Below are 25,077 nucleotides of genomic sequence, written 5' to 3' on the forward strand. Positions count from 1 at the left end.
AAATTCGGGTCGCTTCAGTACGTGTGCAATAGCAGAACTAGGTAAAAAAAACATGAGGGGCAGACAAACGTGCTAGACATCTCATTATATATACTATAAAAATATAAAGTTAACTGTATGCAAGCTAATTTTTTTTGTTATTTATGCACTCACCCTGAATACTTCAATCAAATGCTAATCCTGATTTTTCAGTATCAGTACCACAAAACACAGGCGGATACAGGGGGAGGAATTCAGAGCTCAGGTGCAGAATGTTGGAAATATTTTGAAGGTGGTCAAAAGGGAAACTAACAGAGAGGAAAACACAGGAGGGATAAGGTGATGCCCGAGTACGTTTCCCTCGCGAACGTCCACCTCGCGCCTCGATCGGAGGCGCAACCGAACTATGGTTGTGGCCCCGAGCGACCCTGCGCTATAAGAAGTGGGGGAGCCGGCGGGTTTTGGGTTGATTGCTAACGCACCAAAACCTCCAGAGAACTCCCCCTACACGCCAACCCGATCGTGGCAGCGCTGGAATCGCCCGAAGGCCACCGCCACACCACCATCGCCGTCCCTGGATAGACAATGTGGAGGCCCGAAGGCAGGCGTGATCTACGGCCCGAAGCTTGTACACCTACGGCGAGTACATCTACGGCAGCTCCCATCCCGGTCTCGTCCACGACAATCATGGTCGGATCGTCGCAAACTATGGCTGCTGGTTGGATGTCTCATCCCTACTCTAAGTGGTGTTCATGTTCTTAGATGCATAAGATCCTGTTTAGATTAAGATTGAGTAATGTAGTTTCCTACATTTGGTATCAGTTAGCCAATGCATCTAGACCTGGACCCTAAGGCTGTGTAGATTGAATCTTAGTGTGCAATTGAGTCGCATTGTACTGGTTTTCTTAGTTTTGATCTACACAGTAGCTGTCTAGTATGAATTGCTATGTTATTAGGCTTATCCCTATTCGGCTACATGTCACTGCTCGAGTTTTAGTTCACTAGCATGATCTATTAAGTTAAGATTAGACCGAAATAGATCTAAGTTAAGCCAAATTTCATGCCTAAGCTACTAGATCAGATCCTAATTCATATAAATAAGTGATTAAGGTTAGGATTCGGCTACTGTTTTTCCCCGACTACCCACTGTTCAGATCCAAACCCGCGCTGTTAGTACCCTATCCGCATAAGCAATTAAATCGCGAAAGCATTTAGAAGGAGGGGAGATCGATCGAAAGATCATAAGAAAGAAATCCCAAAAGAACCTCACCCGAACAAGCAGCCTCAGATCGCCGCGCCCGGAACACCTCGACTTCGCGCAGCCATCAGTCTTGGCCGCTGTCATCGTCGCCGGGCAGAGCCGCCGAACACTAGCGCCTAAGACGCACCCGCCCCGCCATCAGGCTCCACGGCGGAGCCCCTCGACGGATCCGCGCGCGACCAGGTCGCACGCCGGCTCCGGCGAGAGGGCCCGCAGTGGGGCATGGCTGGGGCGGCGGCAGGGCGGCCACCGGTGGCGAGGGGTGCTGCTGGAGGCGGAGAAATTGGGAAAAGAGAAGGGGAACAGCTGCTCGGGCTGGGGCTCTTGCGGCGCAGAAGAGGAGCAAAATGAATTAGGGTTCACCGGGATGCGCACGGCTGCTGGTTTTGCTCCTCCGAAACCCACGCACAGCTGTTGGATTGATCCAACGGGTAAGATTCAGGCGGGCGCGTCGCACGGGCCGAATTGGTGGCCTGCCCGTCTGCTGCTGGGCTGAGAGCCCATGCATGAGTGTGACTGAAAGGTCCGATCCAGAAGAACGTGTGGACCAGGCCATAAGCTGGGCCGCGCGTCACGCAGTAAAGTTTTGCTAGGCCATGAATACTGCTAGGCTGTTCCGTTTCTGCGTGGCAAATTCGCTGGGCCGTAAGTGGGCTGCTGCTAGGCTACGATGCGCCATGCCGTTCACAAGCCGCGACACGAGTATGCATCACTTAAGTTGGACCGAGCAAGTCTTGTTTTATTGCTTAGTGCGCATAGGGCCGGTTGCGGGATGGTTAGTTGAGTCTGGGAGTTTTGAGTTCTTTGCACAGTCCACTGATTATTATAAGTTAAGCTACTTCATTACGCCAATTAAGTTCTCAGTTGCGTAATTAGTTAACTCAGTGATGAATTTCTGAATAAATAGAGCCAACGCCAATTTTATTTCAGAATAATTTATTAAGGCACGCAATTAATTCTGACTAACGTTGATATTAATTGAGTGTGCATTTTGTTTAAGTTTTAAGTATTTTGCTTCTGCCCAACGGTGTTGCAAAATTGATTCTTGTTATGTTGTTTAAAATTTTTCAGTAATTTGCTTCCGCCCAACGGTGATGCAAATTATTTCATATCATTTTAATTATGTCTTTGTTTCTGCCCAACGGTGATGCAAAGTTGTTTACGTTTTTAATCGAGCCAACGCAGATTAATTTCGTTATTTACTATTGTCATTATTACTAATTAAGAAATTTCTTTATTTTACTCAGACTTGACTCCATCAAGCGTCATAAGCTATGTCAACGGCATACAGAAGCTTGGGGGAGATAACTTTACCAAGTGGAAGAATGATATTGGGTTGGTCCTTTGCATCATGGACAGGGACCATTCCATGAGGGATAAGTATCCTGTTGCTCCTACTGCTCAAGGGGATAATGACACCACCCTCCCTGAGCGCACTGCTGCCTATGAGAAGGAAAAGGAGCGGTGGGAGCAATCAGACAGGGTAGCCCTAATGATCATGGAGCAAATGATAAACCCGTCAATAAGGGGAGCCATTGAGAAACATCCCAAAAGTGCCGTACATTTCATGGAGAAGATTGAGGAGTACTTCAAAGGCTCCAGTAAGGCTAATGCTAGCACCCTCCTGACTAAGCTAATGAACACCAAGTATGATGGACAAGGTAGTGTTAGGGAGCATATCATGAGTCTTGTTGACCTAAGGGATAAGCTCAACGACTTGAATTGACCCCTTAATGATGAGACACTGCTTCATCACATCATGTTCTCGCTGCCTTCAGTGTTTGAACCCTTTAAGATAAACTATAATGCCAGCGGCGCGAAGTGGGATATTCCCACACTCATCGCGAAGTGTTCTCAGGAGGAAGAAAGGCTTAGATCAGAGAAGGGCGATTTTGCCAACCTCATCAGACACGAGGTGAACAAAGGCAAGAATAAGCAAATCGCTCCCTTTAAGAAAATTAAGAAAAATAAGAAACCTGATCAACCTCCTCCTCCTAAGAATGATGGGTCAACCTCGTCTAAGGGTCCTAGATGCCATCACTGCAAGGATTATGGACATATTAAGAAGCACTGTGCTCAGTTTAAGGAATGGTGCATCAAGAATGGTAATGATGACTTGATTTCTATAATCGATGAGTTTTTTTATGTAAATTTTCCATTAAGTTCATGGTGGATTGACTCTAAGGCTACCATTCATGTTACTAATTCCTCACAGGGATTACGTGGCGCGCGGACTATAAGGAGGGGGACTCGCACCGTTAAAGTTGCAAATGGGCTTGAAGCTGAAGTTGAGGCTATTGGAGATCTCTCTTTAGAACTTAGCAATAACTTTATACTTCATTTAAGTAATGTCCTTTATGTACCGTCACTTAAGAGGAACTTGATTTCAGTTTCAGCATTAGATTGTGATGGATATTCTTGCAATTTTGGAAACAATCAGTGTGTAATAAGTTTTAATAATCAGATTATTGGTCATGCCCCTTTGCATGACAAGCTTTACTTATTACCTCTAAGTGTTAATTCCTCTGTGATGAATGTAAGCGATGCCAATCATAAGCGTAAGAGAAACACTGAGACTTCATCAAAATTGTGGCATTTCCGCTTAGGCCACATTTCGAAGGGGAGGATGGAGCGTCTCATTAGAGAAGAGATACTTCCAAAATTAGATTTCTCTAACTTAGATCAATGTGTTGATTGCATTAAGGGAAAATTTGCAAAACAGATTAAGAAGGATGGAGCTAAGCGCAGTTCAGGATTATTAGAAATAATTCATACTGATATATGCGGTCCATTTAATGTAAGATCAGTGGATGGTTATAATTATTTCATCACCTTCACTAATGATTTCTCCCGCTATGGATACATTTATCCCATACGCGAAAAGTCTGAAGCACTTGATAAGTTTAAAATCTTTAAAGCTGAAGTAGAAAATCAGCATGACTTAAAGATTAAAGTGGTCAGATCAGACAGGGGAGGGGAGTATTATGGGAAACACTCCACATATGGACAAGTTCTGGGACCCTTTGCCAGGTTTCTCCAAGATAATGGTATAGCAGCTCAGTATTCCAATCCTGGTGAGCCTCAGCAAAATGGTGTTGCTGAGAGAAGAAATCGCACCCTTATGAACATGGTGCGTAGTATGCTCAGTAACTCTACGCTGCCAGTGAGTTTGTGGATGGAAGCTTTAAAGACTACCGCACACATTAATAATCGTGTTCCTAGTAAGTCAGTCCCTAAGACTCCCTATGAGCTTTGGACTGGTAGGAAGCCCAGCATGAATTACTTACATGTCTGGGGTTGTGCAGCTGAAGCTAAGATATTCAATCCACAACTTGGAAAATTAGACTCTAAGACTGAAAGTTGCTACTTTATTGGATATCCGAAAAATTCAAAGGGGCACCGCTTTTATTGTCCTAAGCGTACCACTAAGTTTGTGGAGACAAGGCATGCTGTCTTCTTAGAGGAAAACGGATGCATTGAGGCTAGGAAAATTGATCTTGAGGAGATTCGGACTTATGAGCCGTTACCCATAAGACAGGATTGTTATGCTCCTATGCCACATACCACAGTTACATCTCAGGTTGTGGAACCTCCAGTAATGCAAGGGGAGGTAACACCTACCTCAAGCCAAAATGTAGATGCACCTGTGATAAGTGAGCATCAAAGTGAAGATGTGACAGAACCTGCTGATGGATTGCAAGGGGAGGCAACTGATGAGCCCGAGGTGGTTCAGCAGGACCCTGCTCAAGAAGAAGCACCACAGGAAGTAGCACCACAACCTCTGAGAAGGTCAACACGTGAGAGGAAGTCCAACCTTTACGATGAGTATGTGTACACAAGTGAAGAAGTACACGACAAGGGAAGGGTGGATGACCCAAACTCATTTAAGAAAGCCATAGAAAGTGAGCACTCGCATAAGTGGTGTGAGGCCATGGAAGAAGAGTTAAAATCCATGGAAACAAACAGAGTATGGGACTTAGTAGAGATTTCTGAAGGAGCCAAAACAGTAGGCTGCAAATGGGTCTACAAGACAAAATATGACTCTAAAGGGAAGATCGAAAGGTTTAAAGCAAGACTCGTAGCTAAGGGCTTCACTCAAGTGGAAGGAGTCGATTGTAACGAAACCTTCTCGCCTGTCTCCAAGAAAGATTCATTTAGAATCGTTATGGCCTTAGTAGCTCATTATGATATTGAGCTGCATCAAATGGACGTTAAGACTATGTTCCTTAATGGTGACTTGCATGAGAATGTATACATGAAGCAACCTGAGGGTTTCGTCGTGGAAGGCAAGGAACATTTGGGATGCAAACTAAGAAAATCCATTTATGGATTGAAACAAGCGTCCAGGCAATGGTACCTTAAGTTCGATGAAGTAATTAAGCAAATTGGCTTCATTGAAAATAAGAAGGACAACTGCATATATGTTAGGACTAAGGGGAGCTCTATAATCATCCTAGTGCTTTATGTGGATGACATCCTGTTAGCAAGCAGTGATAAGAACTTGCTGCATGAGACAAAAGGATTTCTCTCATCGAAGTTTGACATGAAGGACCTTGGTGATGCCACTTATGTCTTAGGCATTGAAATTCACCGAGACAGGTCCAAAGGTATATTAGGACTCTCTCAAAGAGCCTACATAGAGAAGGTCCTTGAGAGATACAATATGAGCCAATGTTCAGGCACAGCTGCTCCGATTGTCAAGGGCGATAAGTTTGGGTTATTTCAAAGTCCCAGGAATCAATTAGAAGTTGATCAAATGGGAACGATTCCTTATGCTTCAGCTGTCAGAAGCATAATGTATGCACAAGTGTGTACACGCCCTGATTTGGCCTTTATAAGCGGGATGCTTGGAAGATATCAGTCTAATCCAGGAAAAGGCCATTGGAAAGGAGTTAAGAAAGCCTTGCGTTACATGCAAGGTACTAAGAATTACATGCTAACGTATAAGAGAACTGAGAAATTAGAGATAATCGGCTATTCAGATGCTGATTTTGCGGGTTGTGTTGACACAAGAAGATCCACATCAGGTTATGTCTTCACACTTGTAGATGGGGCTATATCGTGGAAAAGCTCCAAACAAACACTAACAACTGCATCGACAATGCAAGCTGAGTTTGTGGCATGTTATGAAGCTGTGGGACAAGCTGTATGGCTTAAAAATTTCATCCCAGGATTAAGAGTGGTAGGCAGCATAAGCAGGCCATTGAAATTATACTGCGATAATAAGTCAGCAGTCTTCTATTCGAATAACAACAAGTCAAGTGATGCTGCAAAGCACATTGAGCTTAAGTATCTTGTTGTGAAAGATAGAATCCAAGATCACACCATTGAGTTAGAGCATATAAGTACTAAGAAAATGCTTGCGGATCCATTAACAAAAGGCTTACCTCCCATTATGTTCAGTGAACATGTTGCCAGCATGGGGTTATCGGATAGCCTGTGATCTTGGAGGGTCATAAGACAATCATCTCCCATCATGATAAGTAGTTTTATAAATTGTGGACAACTGTGTTACAGTGGGATTTTAATCACCATTGTCACACATTGTCTCCCTATATAATTCTGCTTTAAGAATGGCATAAGTTATAGGCCTTTAGACCAAAGGGGAGAATGTTGGAAATATTTTGAAGGTGGTCAAAAGGGAAACTAACAGAGAGGAAAAACAGGAGGGATAAGGTGATGCCCGAGTACATTTCCCTCGCGAACGTCCACCTCGCGCCTCGATCGGAGGCGCAACCGAACTATGGTTGTGGCCCCGAGCGACCCTGTGCTATAAGAAGTGGGGGAGCCGGCGGGTTTTGGGTTGATTGCTAACGCACCAAAACCTCCAGAGAACTCTCCCTACACGCCAACCCGATCGTGGCAGCGCTGGAATCGCCCGAAGGCCACCGCCACACCACCATCGCCGTCCCTGACGAGGTGGAGGCCCGAAGGCAGGCGTGATCTACGTCAAGCTTGTACACCTACGGCGAGTACATCTACGGCAGCTCCCATCCCGGTCTCGTCCACGACAATCATGGCCGGATTGTCGCAAACTATGGCTGTTGGTTGGATGTCTCATCCCTACTCTAAGTGGTGTTCATGTTCTTAGATGCATAAGATCCTGTTTAGATTAAGATTAAGTAATGTAGTTTCCTACACAGAAGAGTTCAGCAGAATTTCCTCAAACATTGAGTGCTCAGCCATACCAAGATGATGCAAAAGTATTTCATCTTGATGTCTGATGATGGTTTCTTCAGTTCCAATAGATCATTTTGTTCTGATCCTGCTAATGTCAGTGGTACAGCACCATACTCTGGATGAAATTACAGCAAGAAAGAATTACTTTTTTAAGAAAAAAATTAGCTTCGGGGAGCAAGATAACACTGGCGTCATTTCTTCAGTTACCACTTACCAGGCAGGCGAGCAAGCATCACTGCATGAGTTTGGACTTCAGACTACAGAGGTCAGGTGCAAAGAGGTTCAGAAGAAGTTCCTCATTTTTCCTGTCCAAGATCTCTCCAAATCTTGTCTTAGCCGCCTTTCCATTGTCAACGAGGCTGCGTAACTCCGGCAGTTCTAGCACGGCTGCTAGCAGAGCGACGACCGCCACCAAACATCACATCATCTTTAGCCTGCCACTGCATATATACGCTAGCTGCTTCATCTGCCTCTAGACACGCTAGTGCACATAGATCATTTGCCACATACAAATGGGCAGCGCCGTGGTACTGTACACATGGATGGTCCGCGGCCACCTCCACCCCATGGTTCAGTTCGCCGGCCGCTTGGCCGGCCACGGCGCCCCCGTCACCGTGGCCATCGCCGACGTCCCATCGTCCGGCGACTCCCTTAAGACCGTCGCGCGCCTCTCTGACTCCTACCCATCCGTCTCCTTCCACCTGCTCCCGCCGGCAACCGCCCGTTCCAGCGACGAGGCCGACCCCGACGCCGACCCCTTCATCACGCTCATCGCCGACCTCCGCGCCAGCAACCCCGCGCTCGTCGCCTTCGTGCGGTCCCTCCCCTCCGTCAAGGCGCTCGTCCTCGACTTCTTCTGCGGGTGCGCGCTCGACGCCGCCGAGGAGCTCGGGCTCCCGGCCTACCTGTTCTTCACGTCCGGCGCCTCGCCGCTTGCTGCCTACCTGCACATCCCCGTCATGCGGTCCGACGTCTCGTTCGGGGACATGGGCCGCTCCTTGCTGCACTTCCCAGGCGTCCACCCGGTCCCGGCCTCCGACTTGCCGGAGGTCCTGCTTGGTCCTCGCAACGAGCAGTACGAGGCAACTATTGGTCTCTTCGAGCAGCTGCCCAGAGCGAAGGGCATACTGGCGAACACGTTCGAGTGGCTGGAGCCCCGCGCCGTGAAGGCGATCCAAGAGGGGAGCCCCCGCCCTGGCGAGCCGGTGCCGAGGCTGTTCTGCGTCGGCCCGTTGGTCGGCGAGGAGAGGCGAGGGGAGGGGAAGCACGAGTGCCTGACATGGCTGGACGCGCAGCCGGCGCGGAGCGTGGTCTTCCTCTGCTTCGGGAGCGCGAGCTCTGTGCCGGCGGAGCAGCTGAGGGAGATTGCGGTGGGGCTCGAGAGGAGCGGGCACGCGTTCCTCTGGGCCGTGCGCGCGCCCGTCGCGCCGGACGCCGACTCGACGAAGCGGTTCGAGGGCCGGGGCGAGGCGGCGCTGGAGGCGCTGCTCCCGGAGGGATTCCTGGACCGGACGCGCGGGCGCGGGCTGGTGGTGCCGACGTGGGCGCCGCAGGTGGAGGTGCTGCGGCACCCGGCGACCGGCGCGTTCGTGACGCACTGCGGGTGGAACTCGACGCTGGAGGCGGTCACGGCGGGGGTGCCGATGGTGTGCTGGCCGATGTACGCGGAACAGCGGCTGAACAAGGTGTTCATCGCGGAGGGGATGGGACTCGGAGTGGTGATGGAAGGTTACGACCAGGCCATGGTGAAGGCGGAGGAGGTGGAGGCCAAGGTCAGACTGGTCATGGAGTCGCAGCAGGGGGAGGAGCTCAGGGAGAGGACGGCGATGGCGAAGGATAGGGCCGCCGCCGCGCTGGAGATCGGCGGGTCGTCAACGACGGCGCTCGTTGACTTCCTGAACAGTTTGGAGATCTCGACGCACGATTGAAAGGATCAGACGAGGCCACGGCACAGGGGCAGAGGTCCACTCTGACACGAACTCTGCGTCTCTCTTTCTCGTGTTCCTCGTGCAGTTGGAATGGACACTTTTTTTCGGTAATAAAAGCAGAGCTTTATTAGCTAGGAAAAAGGTGAACTAGTACAATCGTTTCGGATAAGGTCAATCACGCACGCAGACGCCTGTCTAAACCAAACTGCAGTGAGCACATTTTATACTTGGACCATCTTCAAGTGATCCAACAGCTGCGCATGTTCCTTTGCTTCAGCGATAGGAAAACTGAGTACAGACTTTCCTCATACAGTCATACCGTTGCAGGCTGCAGCGCTTTGACTATCATTCTCAACGAAGAGTCCGATTCTACGATCACGGGCCCCGTCGGCCCTTTCTTCGGAGGGGCAAAATAGGCCAGTGTAGGACAGTGGCCCGTTCAACTCTGAAGCGACTCAAAAATTTGGGATCGGTTTCAGTTTTCCTTTGCTCCAAAATCCTCCCAACAAGGTCAGGCATGCAAATAATGCAATCAACTGGCTGGACATTTCCTTGAACAAAAACTAATAATAGTTTCAGAATCTGATGGAAATTATTTCGTTTTACAAGCCATCCAGAGAAAAAGTACAAAGTAATAGTAGAGTACTGGCTGCAGTGCGATGTACTAGCTTGATCCTGGTCAACTCCTACCATGCTCGCTCGATCACCAACGGAAAAGGTATTCCCCTGGTTTTATTTGCCGACCACAGAAACAGACAAACAACGACAACAAACAGACAAACGACGACGACGACGAACAGAGCAAATGCAGGATGCGCCCGGTGAGGTCTACTACTCGCAGGCGACGGACGCAACGTTTAGCTGGTAGGAGAAGGAGTTGGAGTACTGGAAGGAGACGGTCTCGCTGGGCTCCATGGGCCCGCCTCCCTTGACGATGCAGTCGTTGAAGCTGACACGCTGGAACTTGCTAGGGTCGACGAGCTCCGTGGAGGCGAAGTCGCCGCAGGAGACGTGGACGTCGGACACGGTGCAGCCGCCGCAGACGTTGACGATCTGCACGGTGTAGGCCGGGATGCCGCTCGGCAACGGGTTGGCGCTGCTCTGGTACACCACCACATCCTCCTCCGAGCAGTCGTCCGGCCCCATCCGCTCCGTCGAGTAATGGCGCTCAGCACCGAGCGACGACGACGACGAGCCAGCTGATGCATGCGTAAATTTTACATTGATTGGATCAGTACGTAGGCAAGAAGGTAGCATGCATTCAGCTGGTAGAGGTTCTGAATCTTACTGCTGTTGAGCAGCTTGCGCGCGTGCAATGTGGAGGAAGACGATGCATCACGGCCACGGGAAGACGCAGCAGCTGGCCGGCGGTGAAGCATAAGGTTTGGTCAATTTGTGATAAGACGAATGCGTTCATGCATAGTTGAGCCAATTTGACTAGTGCCTCTCACAGAATCTAGTTAACAGATTATGCATCAACAAGAAATACGAAGCTAGCAAGACCCGTATACCTGCAGCAGTTATGAGCAGCAGCAGCAGGCTGGAAACCACCACCAGAGAAGCACATTTCTGGAAGCACCCCATATGGCCTCCCTTGTCACTCAAGTCACTCACACTATCGGCTCTCAGCTTTTCTGGTTTCGGGCTTTCACTTTTGTAGTGCAGGAAATTAGCTTGCTGCTTCAACCCTTCACTTGCATGCAGGTCTATTTATACGGCTGGAATTTAATAGGACTCGCTCCAATTGCTTTGGAAACCGAGGCTAGAAGTCCTTGGGCACTGTGTGTTATTAACGAGTGCAGCCGCCCCTTCAGATCAGCCAGGTCCCGGGCGTCTCGCCGTCTCCAACAGCGAACCAAGTCATCTAGAGACAGGTTTATACATAAAATAATTAGGCTCATCACACGTTCCAACACATACTTTCTCATTTGTGTGAACCCAACCGTCAGCTACACGCCTATACTGCCATCTCTATCCCTTCATCAATGCACACGCCGACACGCGGGGCCCACGAGCTGCAGCAAATGAACCACATGGCAACGCTGCTGCGCCTTGGCTGGCCATGCGGTGCACAAACGTTCCAGCCGAATCAACGATAGCTTTGAGTGATTCAGTCATTTCTATCTCATCGGTCCTGTGCTGTATCTAGCCCTGCTAACTAGATTAGGGCCTTGTTTAGGGCATGTTTAGTTCACTCCAAAATTCCAACTTTAGTACTATGCAAAAAGAAGATTCCCTATCACATCAAACTTGCAGTACATATATGGAGTACTGAATGTAGACGAAATTAAAAACTAATTGCACAGTTTTGTTGTACTTTGCGAGACGAATCTTTTAAGTCTAATTAGTCAATATTTGGACAATAATTCACAAATACAAACGAAATGCTACACTGTTACTACAGAAATTTTAGTACCCCAAAGTTGGGCAACTAAACAAGGCAGTTACCCCTAAATTTCCAACTTTGGCACTATGCAAAAAGAAGATTCTCCATCACATCAAACTTGCGGTACATGCATGAAGTACTAAATGTAGACGAAATCAAACACTAATTGCATAGTTTTGTTGTACTTTGCGAGACGAATCTTTTGAGCCTAATTAGTCAATGTTTGGACAATAATTCACAAATACAAACGAAATGTTACAATTGCGCATTTATGGCAAAATGCAAATTTTGCCACTCCAAATTTGGGAACTAAACAGGTCCTAGGTTTAATGATTTTAATGGATTGAGTTTCTTTTGGAAGTTGTTTGGATTGGTTATTAATAAGCTGATTCATCGATGGATTAGTTTGGTTTGGATTTCTCCTAAGAGAAAATAGTTTGAAAGTGGTTTAAAGTGGGCTGCATTGGTTTGATTAAAAAAATTAAGGATGTGGGCCCACATATAAGTTCAACTATACTTTTTCCGCTTGAAGTAGCATACACTTAAACTGAGTCACTCCCAATAAATTTCGATCAATTTCGTTAAAATATTAAAGTATGGACGCGAGGTTTTAATTCCAGGGTCCGGCTCTTGACGCGAAGCCCACATGTATGTTTAGCCATACTATTTTACACAAAATAGTAGGCAATCAAATTGAGTCATCTTCAACAAATTTTGATGAATTTCGCTAAAATTTTAATGTGTGAACGTGAGGTTTTAATTTTAGGGTCCGGCTCTTAATGCGGGGCTCAAATGTATGTTTAGCCATATTATTTAGCACAAAGTAGCAGGCAATCAAACTATGTCATCTCCAACAAATTTCAATCAATTTCGCTAAATTTTTAAGGTGTGAACATGACGTTTTAGTTTTAGAGTCCAGCTCTTAACGTAGGACCCACATGTCGGACTCACATTTATTTCAAATATATACGAGTTTTTTATATGAGCCTATAGATTTATATAGCACACATACGGGTTCTATCAACTAGTAGGGTGGATTGGCTTGAGTTTAGATAATATAAATATGAGGTGAGTTGGGTTGAAAAATAAATTAACTTAACGTGGATTGGTATGGGTTACACCGTTAGAGTTAGATTACAATCCAATTAGCAGGTCTAGTTGTATCCCTTCATTTTGCTTTTTATTGTTGTTATTGTTAGTTACGTGAAATTAACATTCAAGCTTATGTTGAGGGCCGGGCCGGGCAAAAAATACGTTGTTTTTCCACTCCCACAATCCCGCTCGCACAGTGCGTTTCAGAATGAGAAAATCGTGGTTCAGTAACGGCGCAGTCGTGGATCCTTGATCTGGTTACCTTCCTTCCCGACAGCAGATGAGATATGAGAAAGATGTAGAAGATCATCTGTATCCCTTTCTAGTAGTCTGAAGACAACGTAGGTGGAACTTGTTCTCTCTTATCATAATAGATGGGTACATATTCCTTTATACAGTTTTGATCCTCCAGGGTATATTTAGTATAAGCCCACAATTATCTAGGTTTAGGGATTTCTCAACAGTTACTAGCCTTCGAGCGGCAACAGAAGAGCACGATGTGCGAGCGGCAGCAGGTCCACAAGATCTGAGCCGCTTATTGTCTCCATGACGTGCACGTGCAGTTGCCTTGTTAGTTCAAGTGCTGTACGATCGAAACGACGACGCGGAGCAACGGTACGAAAGAATGGATTATTGTCAAGTACAAACGGGCCAGTATAATTCGTCTACCTCGTCCATGTGGTAGTACAAATTGAATGACTGACGCAAGTATTTTCTTCACCTTTTCCACTGCCGTACGAGCTCCAGCAGCCAAGTTGTCGACTCCCCGGCGTCGCTGATCGCTTCCTTCGCCCACCGCATGGCGGCCCGTGTCCGCTCCCGGAGCTCCCTGCCGCCGTCCGACTCCATCAGCCACCTCACCTTGGCAGCCACCTCCTCATCCCCGACCATCCCCTTGTCGTACCCTTCCAGCGCCACGGCCAGCCGCAGCTCCTCGACCAGGAACACCTTGTTCATCCGCTGCTCGGCGTACATCGGCCACGCCAGCATCGGCACGCCGCCCGTGACCGCCTCCAGCACCGAGTTCCACCCGCAGTGCGTCACGAACCCGCCGATCGCGGCGTGGGACAGCACCTCGCTCTGCGGCGCCCATGACTTGACCACCAGCCCTTTGCCCTTGGTGCGTGCCAGGAACCCGTCAGGGAGGAGCGCGTCGAGGTCGAAGTCGAGGTCTGTCGGCTTGTGGCCGTTGTCCTCGCCAAGCGGGCGCCGCACGACCCACAGGAACCGCTGCCCGCTCGTCTCCAGCCCACAAGCCACCCGCCTTGTCTGCTCCGCGCTGAACCGGCCCATGGTGCCGAAGCAGAGGAACACGACGCTGGCCTCAGGCTGGGCATCGAGCCACGCCAGGCACTCGTGCCGGTTCGCGCCGGGCTCTTCCACCTGCTTTACCAGTGGGCCGATGCAGTGCAGCGGTGGAGTCCGACGCCCCGGTGGCGTGCAGAGGCCGTTCACGATGGCGTCGGTGGCGCGCGGTTCCAGCGAACGGAAGCTGTTCACGATGAGACCCTGGGATCTGCACATCTGTTCGCATAAGGCGAGGAAGAGCCTGTTGCCGAGGCTGTCGCGGTCGAGGTATGACGCGGGGAGGTGGTCTACCGGTATCGGGGGGATGCCTGGAGCGTGCAGAAGGGTGCCACCGAGGTCTCGGAGGCTCTGAGTTGTCCGCTCGTGGATCAAGGGGTGGTATATCAGTTCCGCCAGGCCGGAGATGGACGTGGTGAAGAAAAAGTAGGTCGGGATGCCGAGCTCGGCACCAACGTCCACGGCACTGCCGCAGAAGAAGTCGAGGACGAGGGCGGCCGGGGGCGGGGAGGCGGCACGGAGGAATTCACGGAGGTCGGAGTTGGAGGCGCGGGCGAGCTCGAAGGCCTGCGACACGGGATCGTGGGCGGGCACGTCGCGCGGGAGCGTCACGCACGGTAGGCGGTGGAAGGAGAGCTCGGGGTGCGCAGCGGCAGCGCCTTCGGCGAATGAACCTGCGGCGGCCTGGTCGTCGTCGGTCCGCCCGCCGAGCACGACGGTGACCTCGAGGCCGTGCGCCGCGAGCAGCTCGCCGAGCTCCACCAAGGAGACCAGGTGGCTGCCCATCACCGGCGGCGGGGCGTAGATGACCACGCGCTTCTTCGCCTTGTCGTCGTGGCTCTGGCTCCCCATTTCAGGGACGACACCGTTGCCCGCGAGCTTGAGTGAGAAGATGGCGCAAATCGGCAAATGCTGTTGCTTTGCTTCTGTTGTGACTTCAGCGTGTGCGCCGTGGCTTGTTTATACCTTGACGCGGCTTCATTTTGGTCCACGAGTCCTACCTACCCGATCGTCTTGCGCACATACTACACTGATACACGTGCTTGTCGAACCGCCATAGTGACAATACGGATGGAAAGACGCCAACTCGTTAAGCGAAGTCACACCAGAAGCCCAGTTGGCCCAATAGATCTCTCTACGCCCATGATTCCAGCCTTCCAGCCCCTTCGGCGGCGCCGTGCCATGTAGTCCCCTTCAACTGGGGACTGTAGGCCCAACGAGCAAAGCCGATGGATGTAGAGATGCTGGCACGAGAAAGAAAGGTTCGGGCGCACCAGCCTTCAAGGTGCTCCCGTGCACCTGGGCGCACGATGGATGGCCCAGATCAGATGCGTCAACTTTGGATGATGCATTTTTGCGTCTGAACCTTTCTCATGCTGGTCGGGGCCTCCACTTTTAGAAGAGAGGATGGCAGATCTGCTGAAAAATGGCACATGATAAACAAAAAAAACCCCCGAAAACGCACTGTCGCCCGTGAATTTGTGCTGCATGTGGAGATTATTTTGCGGACAGGAGACATGCCTATGGTTCGCGAAAAAAAAAGATACTAGGTGATCAGTGATCACGATATACCAAGTCAAGCGCGCAAGGTCAAATTTGATCGCTCACTTAACTGATTAAACTTCTCACAGGTCGCGCCTCGCGACTGCAGTTCTGTTCACGAACGAAAAAGCTCATGCCTTCCGCGACCAAGTCGTCTCGGTCTACCTAATTGAATTGAACGGCGATCCAACCTCCAGGAGACCTACCTGGAGCTGAGCGCGAGCCGAACCACCGGAGTACCGGACGATCTAGAAACAACAACAACAAAAAAAAAACAAGCAGCGAGCGAGGTTCACTCGTGCTTCATACTTTCATCATGTGACCATGATGGAAGCCTGGGAGTCAATTTGTGTCAGCGGAAACCTGCACGGCCCATTTATTGGTGGCGCAGTCCAAAGTTCAAGCGACGGCAAAACTGGCGGAAGTCAAGCTGGCGTGTTTTGTCCCGCTCCGTCGCGAAGAACACGTACGCGATGCGCGGCGGCCCGCCACAACGAGAACTTTTGTGTCTTCGTGCGAAAATCCACCGTATAAGACCGCGCGCGACCCAGAATCCATTCCTCACATCAAACTCCCACACACTTGATTAGTTGATTTCCAGAGCCTCCTCTGCTCTTCCGTTCCACCAGACACTAGTCTCTCCACCCCATGGCGACAGAGACAGCGACCGTAGGGCCGTACAACGCCGCGGCGGCGGCCGGGAAGGAGGATCCGACGAGGCCCCTCGCCGTCGCGTCCCCGACCGTCCACCCGGAGGTGACCGACGGCGCCGGGGACGAGGAGGTCGCGACCACCAGGCGCTGGCGCTCGATGCAGTACCTCCGGAAGCGCCGGTGCGCGATCTGGTGCTGCGGCTGCTGCGCCACCACCGTGGTCCTCCTGGGCATCGCCGCCCTCGTGCTCGCGCTCACCGTGTTCAAGGTCAAGGACCCCGTCCTCACCATGAACCGCGTCACGCTGGAGGGCGTGGACGGCGACCTCGGCACGGAGCGGCACCCGGTGTCCGTGAACGCCACGCTCAGCGCCGACATCTCCATCAAGAACCCCAACGTGGCCTCCTTCCGGTTCGCCCGCAGCGAGACGGACTTCTACTACGCCGGGGAGACGGTCGGCGTGGCGTACGCGCCGGACGGCGAGGTCGGCGCCGACCGCACCGTGCGCATGAACGTCACGCTCGACGTGCTCGCCGACCGCATCTCGCCCAACGTCAACGCCACGGACCTCATCTTCGGCCAGGACTACAACCTCACGAGCTACACGGAGATCACCGGGAGGGTGAACGTGCTCGGCATCTATAAGAGGGACCTCGACATCAAGATGAACTGCTCCATCACGCTGGAGGTGGGGGCCTTCACCACCGTGCAGAGCAAATCCACTAACTGCGTCGCAAATGTCAGCTGATTTCGGTTAGCAGGTCGTTAGCCACCTCTATGGAGATACGCATGTAAATCGTGTCGCTATTAGTTCTGTGCTTTTGCCTTTCTCCTCTCCGGTTCTGTATAAATTATAGACTGTTGTGTAATTACATTTTTGTTAGAGGCGATTGACTGTCATAAACGTCTGTCTTGACGCTCAACGGCTTGTGTTTTTATGTGCTTTTCTGAATTCTGATGAGGGGATACCTGTAAGAGCAGGCCATAATTAATCAGCTTTCACCGTTCGTTTCAAAATTATAAGTCGTTTTAATTTTTTTAATTTATAGATATTATTATGCACCTAGAAATACACCAAGAGAGTAGTTTCTGTCTGCTGCAGGTCTTGTGGCACTGACACAGTGGCAGGACGAGAGCAAACCAACTAATCCATCTCTTTGATATCGTCTGTGGTACTTGGTAGGCTAACCACCGTGTTTTCTCGGTGCCTTTTCAGATGTCGCATGTTTTTTTTATGGTTTTATTGATCTCTATCAAAGATAATGTTGATCATTTACACTCGGAAAGGACAAATGTAAAAAACAATAGTGTACTGCCGAGTCCTGGGAGCAATGGGGTATTATCTGTCGATCGACCAACTCTGAACGCGGGGCTCGGCTAGTCGAGACATGTCAGAAGTCTAGAGTTATACAAGTTTGATTGATTTGTTGCTTAAATTTTGGTATGCCAGAGTTTTGTCAAGCTAATTTTTTTGACCACCGTTTGATTTGTTATCAAAATTTGACAGCTTCTCCAAATTATCTTACCAAAACATTGTTAAGTTTTTGCCCAAGTTTTGGCTTGCCAAAATTTTTGCATGCCCAAGTTTTGGCAAGGCTCACAGTTCTTCGTATAGCACATATGGCCTTTCCTTTGCGCATTAGTTAATAATAGATATTAAACAACTTTAAATTTTGACTGTGCTTATAATAAGTGTGAACTGATGACTCTCCTTGAGAAGAACTGGATTTTTTTCATTATCTAAAAAAGTAGGCGACCAGTGTAGTCCCTCTGGGATAGATCCTCAGTACCCGCAAGGAAGGAAAAAGACGAACTCCTACTATGATTTCTCTGTAATCCTACCAGGACTCATACCATGTAATCCTACTATGACTCCTACCTTGTAACCAACTAGTAATCCCTCCCGGAGTATACGAAGGAGGGCAGGAGTCCCTAGATCGGTAGGCGAAGACCTTATAGAACCACAATAGAGGATCAAATCCTCAATACCAAATAACACCCAAGCGCAGGGCGCAATATACAACACCCCAAAACAGGATGTAGGGTATTACGCTACTCTGTCGGTCCGAACCTGCATAAATATATGTCGTCTATCATCGCTTTTACCATCTAGTTCCAAGTCCAACAATCCTCTACCAACCAATCTACTACCTCGAGATACCCCTCGGTACGTTGCTGGGTATAAAAAACTAACATGGCACGCCAAGTAGAGGTGATCGTCAAAATCATCGGACGAGCTTGAAGGACCTCATCAAGATCAATCTACTCTACAAGATAAGACCGATGTTCTCCCATCCAATAGATGACTCGGTGTGCAACTGCGTCGGAGTCCGAGGCGAAGTTGCCGGACAGGCTAATTCCGAGCTAGCATATGTTCTCGCCGAATTGAATTTGAAACGGAGTGCGGAGAGGAGCAATTCACCTACTGTTGATCATCTCCAAGTATCAAGATCGAGATGGAATAGAATTGGACAGTGTCAGATCGATTTCCTTAGTCGAGCCCGAAGCGGAGACTAGCTTTGTTGATCAGAGACGGAAAAGCACGCCAAGCATCAAAATAAAGAAACAGTGTTTCCTGTGATGCTGGAAATCAATGGTGTATTCAGCTATGCGCACACCAAAAAAAGCTACCATAAGGACTTCAGCTTGCATGGCAATAACAACAAATCTCCGACGATGCGATCGACTACTTCTGCTAGAGCAAGACGTCTATGACGACTCACTAACGACTACTCATCTCGACTACAAAACTAGTCGTGGGCGGGTCTCATATCGTCGGCAACTAGTCGGAATCAACTACAACTAATCGCCTTCATCAACAATCATCGCGGCTTCATCGACAATCCTTCATGAATCAAGCTAAGTCATTTTTTTAATAATTATTTTTCTCTAGCTTATTTTCAACATAGTTGGTGAATGCGCTGGCTATTTATTTGTGTACGTCTCTCGATGGGAATTACCCTTTAGAACTACACTTCGCCGACTACTCTTCGAACATGTTAACTGACAGCCATGAGCTTGGTACACCGAATTACGGAAGCTATCGCGCACGTGTTTGGTGCATTGAGTTCCGGAAGCTCTGCCATAGGCTTGGTACACCAAATTAGGAAGCTCTGCCATGAAGTTTGGTGCACTAAGTGCTGGAGGCTCACAACGGCTACACCCTAGTGAGTCACAAATCTTATGCGCGGCAAATACGCACTCTCCTCGCCAAAAGGTAAGAAAGTCTCAAAGTTTACTTTACGCGCAATTGCGCAGGTTTTTGTCGCAATGTCGACTATTTATTTTCACTGTCTTCTCTTAGTGGTTGCTAATCTACTCAAGTAAAACATGTCTTAATTCGTGAAAGCCTTAGATCTTCTGTCATGCCTAAACACTAGGACACGAGACAAAGATCTCCGTAGCAGCAGTGCCAGTACGCGTACACGAGACAAACATCTCACACGTAGTGGAAATAGCTAAATAGGGACTGAGAACCTAAACGTAACAGGCTAACTACTCAAAAAAACTATGGTCGAAATAAGAGCATGACACATAACATTTACATTATATTCATCACTGAATAAATTTTATTAATTTCAAATTCTACAAATATGCTACATAATGTATGCATATTTTTTTGCAGGTTAAACTTCGGCGACGACTCACCAGGATGCTCAGCGTATCTCCAATGGCTTCGCTAGCTCCTAGGCTCAGGGGCTATGCACCAATTACTACTCGGAATATCTCCAGTGGCTCAGCTAGCTTCCAAGCTTAGGGGCTAAGGGCCAAATGGCTCACATGGCGCATAAGCTCGGAGGTTGGACGTCGCAAAACTACTCAAATAACGACTGGCGTGAAGATTAAAGCTCGCTAGACCCTTGAATTGATTATTTAATCATTCCAAGGCTCGAGGGCTGATCAGCTACACCCAATAGTTGATTTTTTTCAAGATGAAGAAAGAAGATTCAAGATTTCAATGACCCTCAGCTTGATTTTTCGATTTAACCTAAGGCTTGGGGCCTACTCCATATGGAGTGCGACTTCCGTCATCCTCCATATCACAATCCAAAGATGAAGATTATAAAATCAAGATCAAGGGTTTGAGCACACCATAGCCTCATGGTAGCTTTGAAGATTCAGCTAGATAAAATACTCAAGAGCACCAAAACTACTCGACGGGGATCCGAAAAGTACTAAAAGACTGCTACATTCAACTATGAAACGCTCGGGGGCTTGTCGAGATAGATCCTCAGTACCGCAAGGAAGGAAGAAGACAGACTCCTACTATGATTCCTTTGTAATCATACTATGACTCATACCCTGTAATCCCACTAGGACTCATACCCTGTAACCAACTAGTAATCCCGCCCCCTGGAGTATATAAAAGAGGGCAGGGGTCCCTAGATCGGTAGGCGAAGACTTCATAGAACCACAATAGAGGATCAAATCCTCAATACCAAACAACACTCAAGCGCGGGGCACAATATACAACACCCCAAACAGGACGTGGGGTATTAGGCTACTTTGGCGGCCCAAACCTGTATAGATATATGTCTTGTATCCTCACTTTTACCATCAAGTTTCAGATCCGATGATCCCACACCAACCAATCTATTACCTTGGGATACTCCTCGGTAGGTTGCCAGGTATAAAACACCGACACCCTGCATTGCTTGCCGAGTGCCGACACCGCTTGCAGTAGCGCCAACACCAATCTCGTTGCACACCCTTCACCGCCTCCATAGACAATGACTCTCAATCTCGACTCTTCTAAGGACGGAAGTGTTGTATGGTGACTCAAATACTACTCGGATTAGGACTCAATAGGGGTGTGCTATTAGGACCTGTAGTTCTACTAGGATTTGAGTGTTGAATCCTACTAGGTGTAGGACTCCTACTTGCATGTATGAGGGTCTTGGAGGGGACTATATAAATAAGGGGGTGGAGCCTCTAGGAATCAATCGAGTCAAAGGTAAACACCAAGGTCTTATTCAAGGCTTGTGAGAGGCAATTAGGAGCGCTCAAGAGGGATAGGCTAGACAGTTCTATAGCACTAGATTCTTGTATAGGCAAGAATCAAAGGATCCTAGAGGGTCGAGTAGGGTTGTGAGGGAGCGACAATCACTTATATATTTTGGAGTTGTACTTGAAGAATTTGTGGTCAGTTTCGACAAAATCCTATTCCCTTGTTGTTGTTGCCTCAACGCCGTCATCTAGGGTTTTCTACGAGATTCATCTACATTATTCTTGATACGGTGCAAGCTCGTGTCGTATACGCAATATACTTTCTAGATCCGGGTGATGCTGCGTATAACTAGGGGTGTCAGATTATACAAGAAGGACATGTCCAATTTGTTTTTAGAAAGACACTTAAAAGGGGCCTCATGTCTATCATTCAGGAAGGAAAGCAATTTCACACAGAACGATTTCTAAAAAATAATTACAAAAAAACTTTATAGTTGCCTTCTTCATTCAATTATTCATTATTCATGCACCGCTCTTGGCTCTCTCTCTCGCACCCGCTAATGGGATCAGTAGTTCGGGAAAATGCGGTGAAGAGCCAAAGGGAATCGTTGCTGTCCACCACGTGCATCTGTCAGCGCTCGGCAATCTTGAGGGTAACCGGTGTTTTAGGGGGTGTTTGGATACGAGGTGTTAAACTTTAACAGTGTCACATCGAATGTTCGGATGCTAATTAGGAGAACTAAATATGAGCTAATTATAAAACTAATTGCAGAACCCTATGCTAATTCGCGAGACGAATCTATTAAGCCTAATTAATCCATCATTAGCAAATGGTTACTGTAGCACCACATTATCAAATCATGTACTAATTAGGCTTAATAGATTCGTCTCGCGAATTACACTCCATCTGTGCAATTAGTTTTATAATTAGCCTATGTTTAATACTCCTAATTAGCATTTAAACATCCGATGTGACGGGTGTTAAACTTTAACACTAGTGAGCCAAACAGGCCACAAACATCAAGTCAAGAAATAATGCACATGGGCCCTCATACGGCCCACATTTGTTTTTTGGAATATGGGCCACAGTTGAAATGTTCTAATGGCCTCACGCGCGAGCCACATACTCCTATGTGTCACTAGTAAGGTTTTTCTAAACAAATTGTTTGCAGCAAATAACGCAAAGACATATACAAGAAGACAAACGAAGGGGGTCCTAGAAATGACATAAATCCGGCTGAGAATTATTGTTGCGAGCCACACTTGTTAAAGCGGACCACCGCCAGAGTCGTCTAGTAGTCCTAGCAAAGAAAAAGAAAGGTATCGCCTGTAGCGAGTAAAACAATCTCCTCTTCGCAAAAGGAATCATCACGCATCCGTTGTCTCCCCACCATTAGTTCGTCCTCTCTCAATCCGTCCAGATCGTGGAGCTGGAGATCTGTTCCATATGCTGCAAGAGTACAAGTATCATACAGGCATTACAGTGTACACCCACACTAGAAAACAGCCCTGTGCCGTGCCATGCTGCGATCCAGTATCCATGTGCGCGTGCCCGTGCATGCCATCCAGCACCGTCCTCCCCTGCTGACCTGCTTTCATTGTACATGATGGATGAAGACGCGTATTCCGGAGGTAGCCAATTAGTCATGCATGTCGTACACCGTACGCCTGTACGCTCAGTCGCCTACATCCTCATACTGCTCGCCGTTTCTCCAGCCTGATAATGTCAGCCTTCTGCTCTCCATCCACCACTTTGCTCTTCGCTCCAATGACTGCGGGATCTTCAGCCATTTCTGCCAAGCCGTGCCAGCCACGGCGATATATCTCAACACTAGGACCGCTTCAGCTTATAAGCCGGTTGAAAAGTTGAAACGGCTGATTTGTTGTAAGAGGAAAATATTATTTTGGTGGCTGATAAGCCGGCTAATTAAGCAGCTGTTCATTCAGAAGGTCAGTAACAAACGCCTAAGGAGTAGCAAACAGGAGCCAGCTTGAGGCTGGACTTAACTTACCATTACTTTTTGCGCTCATACTAAACATATAGTTAAGGATGTCGTTTGAATATATATATATATATATATATATATATATATATATATATATATATATATATATATATATAGTTAAGGATGTAGTAAGACACAGATGAAGGTAAACAATCACACTGCTCAAGTTAACCGATGAGTGCAAGTCGAAGCATGTAGATTAATGCAACAGGGAATACTTGGATGAACAATTCAAGACTCTCCAGTCAGAACAGATATGCAATCGAAGCAGCTATCTTGATGTAAAAGTAAACCAAAAAGCAGACAATCAATCAACAACTGCATTAACCATGCACCCACAAGAATCAGAAGGTAAGGTAAGTGCATCAGAGAAATCATTTCCAAATGACCAGATAAGTTGAATTCAGAACTTCACGAGCTTCAGTTATCAAGAGGTACCATCTAGAATAGAATTTCAATTTCCAACTGTCAAACTTCTAATGCCTTACAAGCTGGAAGAATAGTTAAAAAAAGAACAATTCTGGAAAACGAGTAAAGACGAATTCATTATCAGGACATTAAGGGGGTGTTTGGATACGAGGTGCTAAACTTTAACAGTGTCACATCGGATGTTCGGATGCTAATTAGGAGAACTAAACATGAGCTAATTATAAAACTAATTGCATAATCCTGTGCTAATTCACGTGACGAATCTATTAAGCCTAATTAATCCATCATTAACAAATGGTTACTGTAGCACCACGTTGTCAAATCATGGACTAATTAGGCTTAATAGATTCGTCTCACGAATTACACTCCATCTGTGCAATTAGTTTTGTAATTAGTCTATGTTTAATACTCCTAATTAGCATCCAAACATTCGATGTGACGGGTGTTAAACTTTAACACCAGGGAGCCAAACAGGCCCTAAAGAAGAAGGGAGCAAAAGGGCTCCCCGTTAAAACCTTTTGCAAGTGGGTAGACTAGGGAAATGTATTAAAATTACTGAAAGTGCAAGTCATGAACCTTTGCTTGCCCTTGCTGTTCTAGTTTCTAGGCCCTTACATTAACACATCAACCTTTTCAAATTCCTGAGTAAGGCCTACGTGCTATGTGGACCCAGTTGGAGTAAGCCCCGGAGCCCACAAGCAACTTCAAGTTGTACCACGATACACTGACTTGCCAACAGACGTACAATATGCGACAGCGAAATTGAGGACAGAAATTGAATGTGTACCCAAAAATATTATTGTCTGTCATTATCGCACGGGAACAAAAAAAATCAAGCACAATTCTAGTACTCCAGTAGGTAATATCTACAAAAAGATAGGTTTGGTTTCCATATGCTTAATGCGCTTGAAGAAGCATCACTGTATATGTCGTTGTGTGAACAAATGAGTGAAATTCTCAATTAGGAGCAAAATAGTTGGTTGGATCCAAATTTCTTCATCACTATATAAACCTTGAATTTGCCCCTCCGGTACCACAGATGTTTAGCAACATGTATAGAGACCGATCTCTAATTGTGATTGCTTATTCAGAGGCTCAAAGAGTACATTTGTGGTAATTTTTTTACTGTAAAATTAACTTATGCTCATGTAAATCAATCTACCTAGAACAAATACTCCCCCCATGTTGGCATGCCAACGAAGGTAGCAGACAAATCAACATTCGTTTAGCTCATGGGCATTGATGCTCCAGCTCACCAACCACCCGGAGCTAAAAGTCTCCTGGACCCAGAAAATTCCTATACTGATAAAGATTCAAAGAAGAATCCTTTCGCTTAGCTTGGGTACTTGACAATGTCCTCAATGCGAAA

The 25,077-nt window shown here is 47.7% G+C and overlaps 4 protein-coding genes across 4 annotated transcripts; 2 read left to right on the forward strand and 2 right to left on the reverse strand.

The window, feature by feature from the left end:
* The first annotated feature begins 7,583 nt into the window (after nt 1-7,583).
* LOC101774089 (UDP-glycosyltransferase 88F3) lies at nt 7,584-9,830 on the forward strand. The gene has a single exon (XM_012845866.2). It carries the CDS (start codon nt 7,933-7,935, stop codon nt 9,346-9,348), a length of 1,416 nt encoding a protein of 471 aa, XP_012701320.1. The 5' UTR covers nt 7,584-7,932; the 3' UTR covers nt 9,349-9,830.
* A 122-nt stretch (nt 9,831-9,952) lies between these two features.
* Nucleotides 9,953-11,208, reverse strand: LOC101764098 (TPD1 protein homolog 1B). Its single transcript, XM_004972110.2, has 3 exons — nt 10,860-11,208; nt 10,637-10,708; nt 9,953-10,547 (listed from the first exon to the last, which is right to left on the reverse strand). The coding sequence occupies exons 1-3, from the start codon at nt 10,930-10,932 to the stop codon at nt 10,180-10,182; spliced, it is 513 nt and encodes a 170-aa protein (XP_004972167.1). The 5' UTR covers nt 10,933-11,208; the 3' UTR covers nt 9,953-10,179.
* Nucleotides 11,209-13,168: 1,960 nt separating this feature from the next.
* LOC101774495 (UDP-glycosyltransferase 1) lies at nt 13,169-15,056 on the reverse strand. The gene has a single exon (XM_004969815.2). It carries the CDS (start codon nt 14,981-14,983, stop codon nt 13,544-13,546), a length of 1,440 nt encoding a protein of 479 aa, XP_004969872.1. The 5' UTR covers nt 14,984-15,056; the 3' UTR covers nt 13,169-13,543.
* A 1,001-nt stretch (nt 15,057-16,057) lies between these two features.
* Nucleotides 16,058-17,343, forward strand: LOC101774891. The gene has a single exon (XM_004969816.4). It carries the CDS (start codon nt 16,322-16,324, stop codon nt 17,072-17,074), a length of 753 nt encoding a protein of 250 aa, XP_004969873.1. The 5' UTR covers nt 16,058-16,321; the 3' UTR covers nt 17,075-17,343.
* Nucleotides 17,344-25,077: the final 7,734 nt, after the last annotated feature.

This window comes from Setaria italica, chromosome V (assembly GCF_000263155.2).
Source record: "Setaria italica strain Yugu1 chromosome V, Setaria_italica_v2.0, whole genome shotgun sequence".
NCBI classification, from domain to species: Eukaryota; Viridiplantae; Streptophyta; class Magnoliopsida; order Poales; family Poaceae; genus Setaria; species Setaria italica.

Excerpts from the sequence above, each read along its gene's own strand:
- LOC101774089 (XM_012845866.2), top strand. The coding sequence starts at position 7,933 with ATGGGCAGCGCCGTGGTACTGTACACATGGATGGTCCGCGGCCACCTC.
- LOC101764098 (XM_004972110.2), bottom strand. The coding sequence starts at position 10,932 with ATGGGGTGCTTCCAGAAATGTGCTTCTCTGGTGGTGGTTTCCAGCCTG. Across the intron at positions 10,709-10,859 it reads GCTGCTCATAACTGCTGCAG|CTGCTGCGTCTTCCCGTGGC; the intron begins GTATACGGGTCT and ends ACCGCCGGCCAG. Across the intron at positions 10,548-10,636 it reads GCGCAAGCTGCTCAACAGCA|CTGGCTCGTCGTCGTCGTCG; the intron begins GTAAGATTCAGA and ends CGCATGCATCAG.
- LOC101774495 (XM_004969815.2), bottom strand. The coding sequence starts at position 14,983 with ATGGGGAGCCAGAGCCACGACGACAAGGCGAAGAAGCGCGTGGTCATC.
- LOC101774891 (XM_004969816.4), top strand. The coding sequence starts at position 16,322 with ATGGCGACAGAGACAGCGACCGTAGGGCCGTACAACGCCGCGGCGGCG.